The following is an 11,857-nucleotide window of genomic DNA, read 5'->3' as shown; positions in this document are numbered from 1 at the left end:
CAGAAGTGTGTTTGCCTTGCTTTAGGGTGTGCCAAAAGTTGATACATATTCAGCATTTCTGTAATTCATAATATTTGTAATGAAGTACAATTTTTTACCTTTCAGTGTCTCCCCAACTCTTAGCTCTACGCCACCGTCAGGATGCTGAGAATGGTGTTGCTGTCAAAGCTTATGCAATGGACTTGGGGAGAGATACATCTACAACCTTCAGCAGAGCTGTCAGCAATTTTATTACTTGCACTTTGGAAAGCCCTGAGCGAGACCCTGCCATTGTTACACGTAATGTTCGTCAGTTTATGTCTGGGATGAAGAATTATTTGGTCACAAGTGGTGAAAAGGAATTTGAAGCAATAGTGAAGAAACAGCGAAGTAATGTAAGTTATGTGTTAGATAAAGTTTGTTTGTTTATGTAAGGGTATCATAGGATTATTTTAAGTTGAATTGAACAAAGCAGTGTAGGTAAAGTAACAATAAAAGGAGGAAAAGGCTTCTGGTTCCCCACTCTTGCTCCTTTGATTGTCTTTTACAGCATACAGGAGATATATGGCTATTTTCTTATTACCCTGCTCTCAGAGGTAAAAAAAAACTTGTGGTCCAGGATAAAAAGTCTTTAAAGTATTATCAAGTGAAATAATACTGGAGAGAGAGAAATGCGGGAAGAATGTATGGAATGGTGGATGCAAGAAAGGCATATAAGGACAGGGATAAATGAAGACCCTTTTGCTGTAGCCACCACGGTAGGAGTTCTGGAGGGAACAGGCATCAGATATATCGATAGGTAGAAGTGTTATTACATTATTATGTTGGCATATTCTGCATTGTATTTTAGCAACTAGATCAGTGAAATAGTCATGACTTGCTTCTAGTGAAAATGGGAAAAGATTTTCTAAATATGTATGTACACAGAAGAAAGTAGGAAAATACTTAGATTGCTGGATGTGAGGGAATGATACAAGAGAGAGAAAATCACCATATAGAGTAAAAAGAAATTCCCCATCAGTTAGAAATTTACAGAATTGTGATTTGTAAGTCAGTAGAAATTATATTTATCATAATTTTTCATAAGCAAAGCAAACTGCTTCGCAAATTAGTGAGTGCTTATTTAGATTTCCCTATGCTGATACAGTAGATTGCAGGTCCTGCTCATTGCTTACATGTTTTTTCCTTGTGTTAGTCTGTGTTTATACTAGGTTGGGTAGCTGTTGTGTGTGATTGCCCTTGCAGATGTAGAATAAGTTGTTCTATAATAGGATTTAGAGGAAAAAATGGTAATATAATGAAAACCTAGACACGGTATTTAATGCAGGCAGACAGGGATTAGAATGTTTCAAATGCTAATACAGCTTTTACAGTATGAAGTTTATAGAGCACAGAAGTTGACACTACCAAAAAGATCAAAGGAGACTTAGCAGGAATCATCGATAAGAGTGGATACAGTTCAGAACTAGTGTGCAATGCGGATGAGACTGAGCTATATTGGAAGCACTTGCCCTGTTACACCTTGAATAAGGATGAGTGGTTTGCACAATGTTTCAAGACCTCTGAAAACCTGACTTTCCTATGGTTCCATTACATTGGGAGACTTCAAGATCAGACAATGATGATATACCACAATGCTCACCTATAAGATCTGATTGGAAGCCAGATATGACACCTGCCTGTTGTCTGGAAGTGTTACAAGAGTGTTTGGATCAGGTGTGTCTTTTTCGACAATATAAGGTGAAAACCTATTGCCACAAGGAAAACTTTGATGTGCGTCCATTGCTTCTTCTTGATGAAGCATTTAGCCACTCTAGCTATCTCATAAACTACCCATCCAACATGTTTTTGAGGAAAGATGAAAAAAGTAAAATCTGTACCATATTTTCAAGATGTGTAGTGATGATCTAACTGTAGTACCTATCTAAAATATTTTTAAGGCTCTCCACTACATCTTAAAGCAGCTGTTCAAGATAATAGAGGACAACTTTGGCACATTGATAGAGCAGTACTGGTGCAATTGTAACATTAAGAAGGGTTTGCACTGTATTGTTGAATCATGGTCTGTCATTGATCAGAAGACCCTAGGTAATTTCTGCTTCACTTCATTTCCTGCTTTGTAAGTTTTCCTGACCATGACGAGTAAGTCATGGTTATTTTAGCATGTGCACAGAATCTTTGTGGGGAGAGCTTTGAAGCCACGAACGATGATAATGCCAATGACAGTCTCCTCCCAAACAAGTCGGAAACTAACCCCAGCCTTCTGCCTCTTTAGTTTGTCTGTGGGCAGAACTTGATTCATTGTTTGAATGTAAACCTGAACTTGATTCGTTGTTTGAATGTAAACCTGAGAGCTTACTTTTTTAGCCTCCACACTATCAGAAACAAAGCTCTTAGAACACAGTGAGAGGTCTAAAGATTTGCAACCTGACAGACACTACTGCCACCTTGCAGTCAGATGGTATGATGCATGAGAGAATAACCTTAATTTTAGTGTTTTGCAAGAAGTATTTTTACTTTTTTTTTAATATAGTTGGCCTTGCACACCTACTGAAAAATGGATTTGACGTTAAAATTTGGATTAATTTTAGCTGATGCCAAAAGCACCTCAATTTTCTTATAAGTTTGATTGAAAGTTAGAAATTTTGAAAGTTACAGGAGTGTTTTCAAATGCATCCTTATCAGATCACAGTTTGAGAAGTATGTTTACCTCATATAGCATGTAGAGGTGGCCAAAGAAAAATAATCATCATTTGGGAAATACTGTTTTTTTCAGTACCATAAAAGGCAACTTTTTTTTTTCCAATCATATGCAAGATTAAATTTTCTTTGGATGTTATTAGACTTCACATACTTGAGGTTATATTGCAAGGGAAAAGTCATCTTTGGTGCGGCTGTATTTTGGGGAGTCAATCTTGTCAAAGAACATTTCACCCCAAACAAGTCCCCATTTCCCTAAATTGGAAGTAGTGCAGTTGGCCTCTTTCTCAGAGAGGTCTTAGAGCAGTTTTATGTAAATTAGTAATTTTTTTTCTTCATATTAACATTGTTAATTTCTCTCTTAACAGCTGAAAGCCACAGAGTTCCTTAACCTGGATGCCATCTTGGAAGATGTTCTGGTTCGACTTGTACTTCGTCCTCTGTGGACTCACATAAATAAACTTTTTGTGGAGGCATATACAGCTAATGGATCAATCCAGTTACTTGCTATCAATATGAAATACACAAGATCACAACCATACATTCGCCTTGGAATAAGGGTGAGTAGCCAGAAAACCTAGATGCCCTTTCTTGTTCAGCATGTTGCACTGTTATACCTCTTTTTTACCTTTTTTTTTTTGCTGTAGAAAAAATTGTTTTCTGTGGATTTGATAAAAGCAGGATTTTTATTTTTTCTATATTTTTGGTAACCCTTTCTAAAGATGGGACCATAGGACAGGGTTAGCCCTTTTTATGGACATTCCTAGAGATCTAGGTTTGATCTCAGCATCCAGGAAGGTGCTGTCAGGGAAGTATACAGAACTGGTCACTGCTTCAAGTTGCCAGTACATGCTTCAGAATTTTAGTAGCATGCTGTCCACATTCTGAAATACTGTCTGTTGCCACGAACTTGGACATCACCATAACCTGTGTACTAAACTCATGTATGAGGTTGTTTGGTGTATAGTAAGAAGTTAAAGGATTTTACCCAGTTGAATCACCACAGGTTCTAGATGAAACTTCTTCCCCATTTAAGGATTTAGATGGATCCAAATTAGCTGAACAGGGGACCTGCTCCTTGCTTGAGTCAGCAGAAATTTTTTTTCCAATATAACTTTTTCCACCTTTTTTAAAACCTTCTGGTTCATGCCCGTAGTAAAGCTCCTGTTTTGATTTCATGTAAATCTCCTTGATAAGAAGATGATTACATTGCTTGATTATCTTTCTCACAAGAAGGCGCATGATATTGCAGATCATCCGTAGAAGTCTGATTGAGCAAAGTTGTAACTTTATGGAATCCTTGTGCCTTTCAGATTTCAAATTTGAATTTACTTGTTTTATCCAAGTAGAACTCTTAGGCATCTGGCAACACTCTCAGACTTGGGCCAGCCATCAGTTGCCTCTAAGATGTGAAGGATTGTTGGATTAGGATGATCTTTTTGCAGAAATTTGTTGTAATAGTCATAGTGGTTAACAGTTTAATGGTAATTTATCTGCAATTACTGTTTTTAAGACTTTATAGTGAACTACAGAAGAATGAAACCAGAGAAGATGAGCAAGAAATAGCAAGCAAAGCTTTAGTGGTACTATCATAGGAGGGGTAGGAGGTGCATTGATTATTCTTGAATTGATTTACATATCTTCTTTGTAAAACATATATTATACTATTTTATGAGGTAAAAGTTTACTTGGCTGTTTTTGTATTATTATTATACATAATTGCTGTTTTCCACATCAGCGAGGTAGGGCCAGGAAACAGACGAAGAATGGCCCATCCACTTATTTATTCATTTATTTGTTTTGCTTTTTCGCTGTCTCCCGCGTTAGCGAGGTAGCGCAAGGATACAGACGAAAGAATGGCCCAACCCGCCCACATACACATGTATATACATACACGTCCATACACGCAAATGTACATACCTATACATCTCAATGTACACATATATATACACACACAGACATATACATATATACACATGTACATAATTCATACTGTCTGCCTTTATCCACTTGTATATATATATATATTTATTTATTTATATTTGTTGTACTTTGTCGGTCTCCCGCGTTAGCAAGGTTAGCAAGGTAGCGCAAGGAAACAGACAAAAGAATGGCCCAACCCACCTACATACACATGTATATACATAAACACCCACACACACACATTTACATACCTATACATTTCAACGTATACATACATACACAGACATATACATATATTCACATGTACATATTCATACATACTACCTTTATCCATTCCTGCCACCACCCCACCACACATGAAATGGCACCCCCCTTCCCCTCGTGTGCATGCAAGGAAGCGCTAGGAAAAGACAGCAAAGGCCACATTCGTTTACACTCAGACTCTAACTGTCATATGTAATGCACCGAAACCGCAGCTCCCTTTCCAGATCCAAACCCCACAAAACTTTCCATGGTTTACCCCAGATGTCAATGGAATGAACCCCTGGTTCATTCCATTGACAGCACACCAACCCCGGTATACCACATCGTTCCAATTCACTCTATTCCTTGCACGCCTTTCACTCTCCTTTATGTTCAGGGCCTGATTGCTCAAAATCTTTTTAACTTCATCCTTCCACCTCCAATTTGGTTTCCCCACTTCTCGTTCCCTGCACCTCTGACCCATATCCTCTTTGTCAAGCTTTCCTTACTCATTCTCTCTGTGTATAAACTGTGAGGGGAAAATTCCTCTGTTGGGAAATCATACATGAAAGTGTCATTAACATGTACAGAAGTCTATAGTCATTATTGCTTCATTGTTTGTTTCATATCTTTATCATTTGTTGCCAGGCTACCACTAGTACAAATGCATACAGTAGGTAGAAGTTGGAAACAACTGGTCATTTTCCATAGGCGTGTGTATTGTATGGTTTCCTGTTATATTGGATTCACGCAGAGCATCAAACCAAATCGCAACTGTTTAGTTTTATGGATTTACATATGTTATCATAGCAGAAAATGCCAAAAATTGGTGCATCAATTTATTGATATGAGATTGCATTGTAAATGCTTTTAGGCTTCCTGTGTTATAGCATGGATGGAGCTAGCCAATATCCATGAGCACAGATACAGTGTTCACCATATAATCTGTGAATGATATGGTAAATTACATTCTTTTTATACGTTTTGTCTCCACAGAATTCTTCGGTAGGATATTACCTGCCCATGAACTAAAATAATTGAGATATGAAAAAAGATATTAGAGAAAGTGGAACAGTTAGTAAGCACCAGAACATACTATCTCATGAGCACTGGAATTTATTCCTCATCTTGCACTCTTTAAAGGGTACAGTAAAATATATTTTTACATAACACTTCATTCCGAAATAGCTGAGAAAATTGCTTGCAGAGATGGAACAGCCAGTGAGTGCAGGAATGTATTGTTTAATATCTGTTGTATAGATAATATGGTAAATTGTGTTTTATGTATATCATTTTGTACACAAATCTCTCCATTATTCCATCAAACATGAACTATTGATTATTTAGATATGAAAATTACAGAAAATAAAGAAATTTATTAAGAGGTAGCTAACTTCCTCTCTGATATGCAGTTGGGGTGTAATATTGCAAGACCCATATGACTCAAAGTTTTAGGGATTTCAGAATGTACTAAAAAAGTTATGGTACTCAGTTACTTGAAGGTTAACTGATTTATATTACAATATTCTTCAATAATGCTGTCATCCAATCTAGAGGGTTGAAGACTTCAGATGCTTGGCAAGCTGCTTTTTTATGCCAAAATAAGTATGCTCATCTCTATAGTAATTTTAACTGAAAAAGATCTGTAGATAGATTGGAATTTCCTGTAAGAATATATTATATCCAAAACCCTTCAGCATCCTTTCCCCAGATTCTAAAGGGTAATTGATAAAACTTCACTACTAGCCTATAGAAGGATACAGTCTCTCTTTACAGTTCAGAATGTTCATCAGTCATGGTCCATGGGTATAGAAACTACGACCCTATTTCAGCCTTCTAGGTCTGTTTGAGCAATTAGGTGACTCTACACAGTTGAAAGTAACATCTAGCGTATGTATCCTTCTAAAGGGGAGGTATCAAGCACCTTTTTATTGCATACCTGATTCACATAAAAGAGTTAGCTAGGCATGATACATATGCCTATGTTAATATTGATCATTGTCCATTACTCTTGTCATTTCTTTTAATTGTTTTATATGCATAGGTATTTCAAGGAACAAGATTTTGTGATCTTGTCTCTTAACAATACATGTTAAAACATATTCATCTCAGTGAAGATCTGTTTAGTAATTAGTTTTGTTTGCAAGTAGTTGCCTCTTTGAATAATTTCTAATTGCCCTGTTTGGTTGTAACTGATCTTATGATTCCTGCGTTTGGCAATTTAGATTTTCATAGGAAAATTAGGATATACAATTGCACCTTTTGATATTCAGATACTGGTGTAGCTTTCATAAGGAATGTTGGCATCAAACACCCCATTTAATCTTTGAATCACTGGTGTTAATGATTAAACTCAAAGGCATTTTGCTATTTAACTTACATGTTACTAGTTGAATGTGCTACAGTAGTACTTGATATGACTTCAGTTTGGATAATCTACCTTTAGCTTTCATGCCATGCCATCTCATGCAGACACCACTAGAAATGACTGAAGGACATGAACTGTAAACCTGTTTTAAATGCAGAGATTACCTTTCCTATGCACTTACAAGGGTTTTGTGATCTTGCAGCAACTGATCACTAATTTTTTTGTCATATGATAGAGATAGCAAATGGCAAGAAGGGAGAGAAGTTATATGTTTTTGGAGTTCATTGGCTTATCTGATCCGTTTCCTTACCTACCAAAGGAAACATCCTGATGATCTGTCAGTGTGGTCCTATTCAAGGTGCAGTTGGAAATTACTCAAGTTCTGTCTTGAATTGATAAAACAGGCAATAAATTCTGACCTGAATCAACTGTCATTTTCAGTCATTTAAGATTTATGTAGGTTTAACATGAAAATTTTGTTCATATATGATTGTACCAAGTAATCTATTCTCCCTTTTCCAGCCTGAGTTGTCACCACCAAGTGGAAATTCTCTCGAAAACATTCGCAGTCTCTTAACAAGAATGCAGAAAGTGTATGCCCCAAGAGAAAAACTGGAATTTCTTTTGGCTACCATTTCGCACATTTATCAAGCTGTGAGTGCTGTATTTTAGGTTCCATGAATCTAGCACTAAAGTCGATATGCTATAATATTGGAGATATGATGTATATTGCAAGTACTCCAGTAAATATTCCATTACAATTATGTGATGACTTGGAATCAGTAGATTTGGCTATTTTTCTTTTATTTGAGCGATGAATATTACTTTAATTAATTGATTTCATGCAACTGTTTCACTGTTCATGTGTAATTATAAACAAAGTTAATGTAGGTGAAAAAAAGGTCCTTTTTTATTTCATATTGTAATTGTGCTGTCCAGTTTGTCAGTAATATATAAATTTTCCTTTGTCAGCACACCTTATAGATTTGTTGATTTCATTGAACCTCCAGAGTAAATATGAATGATGCTAACATTTCTTTACCCCCAGCAGTCTGTCCTGCAAGCATGAGAAATTCTTTGGGATAATCATTGAAAAACAGGGCTGGAACATTCCATCCATCATTCATTCTGGTGAGGATGAACAGGTTTTCCACAACCTTTGCTGTCTTCCTAACTACTGTTGTGGCAGCCTGCCTTCATTCAGTCAGAGATAAGATCATCAGCTTACTCACTTGGCCACCTGACATTGAAGGTTTCTTGAGGATTGTGCACTTACAAGACATCTTTTTCTTCATATACTAAAGGCTCCAGTCACACACAGAAGTCCACATCAAGACCAGGCCTTGATTGAAATACAGACAGAGAAAAGTATTTGTGAATTTTGAAGGAAGTGAAAAACCTGTCTTTTAAAATGTGCCTGTTCATAGTTATTGGGAAAGACATGAGAAAGTAGAGAATTCCAAAGCTTCAAGATGTAGGGAAAGAAACAGTTATCAAAACGGCCTACCCTTGAGTTGCCAGTGGTCACACAGTAATCATGTGACACAGCAGCTTGCTGAGTATTGCGTGGTCTAGCTAGTGGTTGGGGCACAGAAGCAGCCTGACTGGCCTTTTTCCATCTTATGCATGAGTATCCTTTGCCTGCTTTTTTTTTTTCTTCTCCGTACATATATATTGTTGATTTATCTAGAGAATGGATAATGTTAAAGTTTTAGGATACTTAATGTATGTATACTATACTGCAAGTGAAAAGTCACCTTTAGTGAGGTTTTGTCATCTTCAGCTGGTGAAATGGAGTACAATCTCATCAAAGAACTTCATGATTTAAAGGAGTTCATCCAATCCCCGCTAGTGACTGTAGTGCAGCCTTGTAGCTGCAGGAGCCCTTGGTTAGGACCTGATAGTTGGATGTATACCCACAGTTAGGTCCTGAAGCTATAAACCACAGTTTACCCTTAAGACTTATCCAAATAATTCTTCCCCTTTGGCTTTGTTTTCCTTCGAGCATTCGGGTTCATCTCCTCTAACATAGTATATTCATGTATGTATATGCATATATATATATTTTTTTTTTCATACAATTCACCATTTCCCATGTTAGCGAGGTAGTGTTAAGAACAGAGGACTGAGCCTTAGAGGGAATATCCTCACTTGGCCTCCTTCTCTGTTCCTTCTTTTGGAAAACTAAAAACAGGAGGGGAGGATTTCTAACCCCCCACTCCCTCCCGTTTTAGTCGCCTTTTATGATATGCAGGGAATAAGTGGGAAGTATTTTTTCTCCCCTATTCCTAGGAATATATATATATATATATATATATATATATTTTTTTTTCTTTCTTTCATACTATTCGCCATTTCCCGCATTAGCGAGGTAGCGTTGAGAACAGAGGACTGGGCCCTTGAGGGAATATCCTCACCTGGGCCCCTTCTCTGTTCCTTCTTTTGGAAAATTAAAAAAAGTGAGAGGGGAGGATTTCCAGCCCCCCGCTCCCTCCCCTTTTAGTCGCCTTCTACGACACGCAGGGAATACGTGGGAAGTATTCTTTCTCCCCTATCCCCAGGGATAATATATATATATATATATATATATATATATATATATATTTTTTTTTTTTTTTTTTTTTTTTTTTTTTTGCCGCTGTCTCCCGCGTTTGCGAGGTAGAGCAAGGAAACAGACGAAAGAAATGGCCCAACCCACCCCCATACACATGTATATACATACGTCCACACACGCAAATATACATACCTACACAGCTTTCCATGGTTTACCCCAGACGCTTCACATGCCTTGATTCAATCCACTGACAGCACGTCAACCCCGGTATACCACATCGCTCCAATTCACTCTATTCCTTGCCCTCCTTTCACCCTCCTGCATGTTCAGGCCCCGATCACACAAAATCTTTTTCACTCCATCTTTCCACCTCCAATTTGGTCTCCCTCTTCTCCTCGTTCCCTCCACCTCCGACACATATATCCTCTTGGTCAATCTTTCCTCACTCATTCTCTCCATGTGACCAAACCATTTCAAAACACCCTCTTCTGCTCTCTCAACCACGCTCTTTTTATTTCCACACATCTCTCTTACCCTTACGTTACTTACTCGATCAAACCACCTCACACCACACATTGTCCTCAAACATCTCATTTCCAGCACATCCATCCTCCTACGCACAACTCTATCCATAGTCCACGCCTCGCAACCATACAACATTGTTGGAACCACTATTCCTTCAAGCATACCCATTTTTGCTTTCCGAGATAATGCTCTCGACTTCCACACATTCTTCAAGGCTCCCAGAATTTTCGCCCCCTCCCCCACCCTATGATCCACTTCCGTTTCCATGTTTCCATCCGCTGCCAGATCCACTCCCAGATATCTAAAACACTTCACTTCCTCCAGTTTTTCTCCATTCAAACTCACCTCCCAATTGACTTGACCCTCAACCCTACTGTACCTAATAACCTTGCTCTTATTCACATTTACTCTTAACTTTCTTCTTTCACACACTTTACCAAGTGTATATATATATATATATATATATATATATATATATTTTTTTTTTTTTTTTTTTTTTTTCACACATATTTGCCACTTCCCACATTAGCAAGGTTTGCACTAATAAGGTGGCACCAGGAACAGATGAAGAAGTCACCTCATTTCCTAATTTCCACTCAGTGGTCATGTTTAATGTACCAAAACCACAACCCCCTATACACAACCAGGACCCACAGACATTTCCATGGTTTCTCTTGACCACCAAATATGCCTTGCTTCAGTACATTGATGGAACCTTGTACCATGTTTACCATATCGCTCCAGTTCACTATCTTATGCATACCTTACACCCTCTTGCATGTTCAGGTCCCAGGCACCCAGTGCCTTTTCCACAACATCCTACATCTCCAATTCAGCCTTCTCCTTCTCCTTGTCACCTTCACTTCAGACACATACACCTGTTTTGGCAGCATCTCCTCACTCATCCTTCAGCTATCTTAACCATGCTTTTATTATCATCTCTTTCTCTTACCCTATCATTTCTTACTTGATAAACCCTCCTCATACCACATATTGTCCTTAAACCTCTCATTTCTCTCACATTCACCCTCTTGTGTACTTTCATGTCGAGAGGCCATGCCTCTCATATACACAACTTTGTTAGGACTGTTATACCAATAAAGATTTCCATTATTACCCTCACCGATAGTGACCTATATTTCCACACACTATTCACTTGGCCACGACATTAGCATTCCCAGTACCCTATGACTTATTCACTAGTTGCAGGTGGCTTAAGTTATAAGAAAATATTTCAGCATCAAATGTGGGTTGTACCCTGCCAGGTGCAAGTGGCCAGCCATTAGTGGTAAATTGCTGCTATTCCTATGCATGGTCTTTGAGACACACACAAGAAAAAAATAGTAATGCACTGGGTAGGATGATTTGATGTAATTCTTGTGGTAATTTTACTTTACTGTAGACTGCATTGTGACAGGAGGTATGGTAGCCATGTATGAGCCATTGGGAGGGTACTGTGACCCAGTAACCATTCTTACTCTTTTATAGTAGCAAGAGAAGCCTACATCGGATTTTTATTTTCTGGTAAATACAGTATATAAAGAACTGTATAACATGTAATATAG

General features: G+C 37.8%; 1 protein-coding gene across 13 annotated transcripts in view; it reads left to right on the top strand.

The window, feature by feature from the left end:
- Positions 1-11,857, top strand: part of spri (Src homology 2 domain-containing protein sprint) — a 558,675-nt gene that overhangs the window by 535,211 nt on the left and 11,607 nt on the right. For 12 of the 13 annotated variants that reach the window (XM_071661634.1, XM_071661630.1, XM_071661633.1 and 9 more), the window contains 3 exons: positions 106-374; positions 3,048-3,239; positions 7,736-7,867. In XM_071661634.1, the coding sequence (XP_071517735.1) occupies positions 106-374; positions 3,048-3,239; positions 7,736-7,867 (593 nt within the window). The remainder of the gene's footprint in view (positions 1-105; positions 375-3,047; positions 3,240-7,735; positions 7,868-11,857) is intronic. The other variant, XM_071661629.1, reaches the window with a different exon arrangement.

This window comes from Panulirus ornatus, chromosome 5, assembly GCF_036320965.1.
Source record: "Panulirus ornatus isolate Po-2019 chromosome 5, ASM3632096v1, whole genome shotgun sequence".
Taxonomy (NCBI): domain Eukaryota; kingdom Metazoa; phylum Arthropoda; class Malacostraca; order Decapoda; family Palinuridae; genus Panulirus; species Panulirus ornatus.
This window is presented reverse-complemented; position numbering and strand designations above follow the sequence as displayed.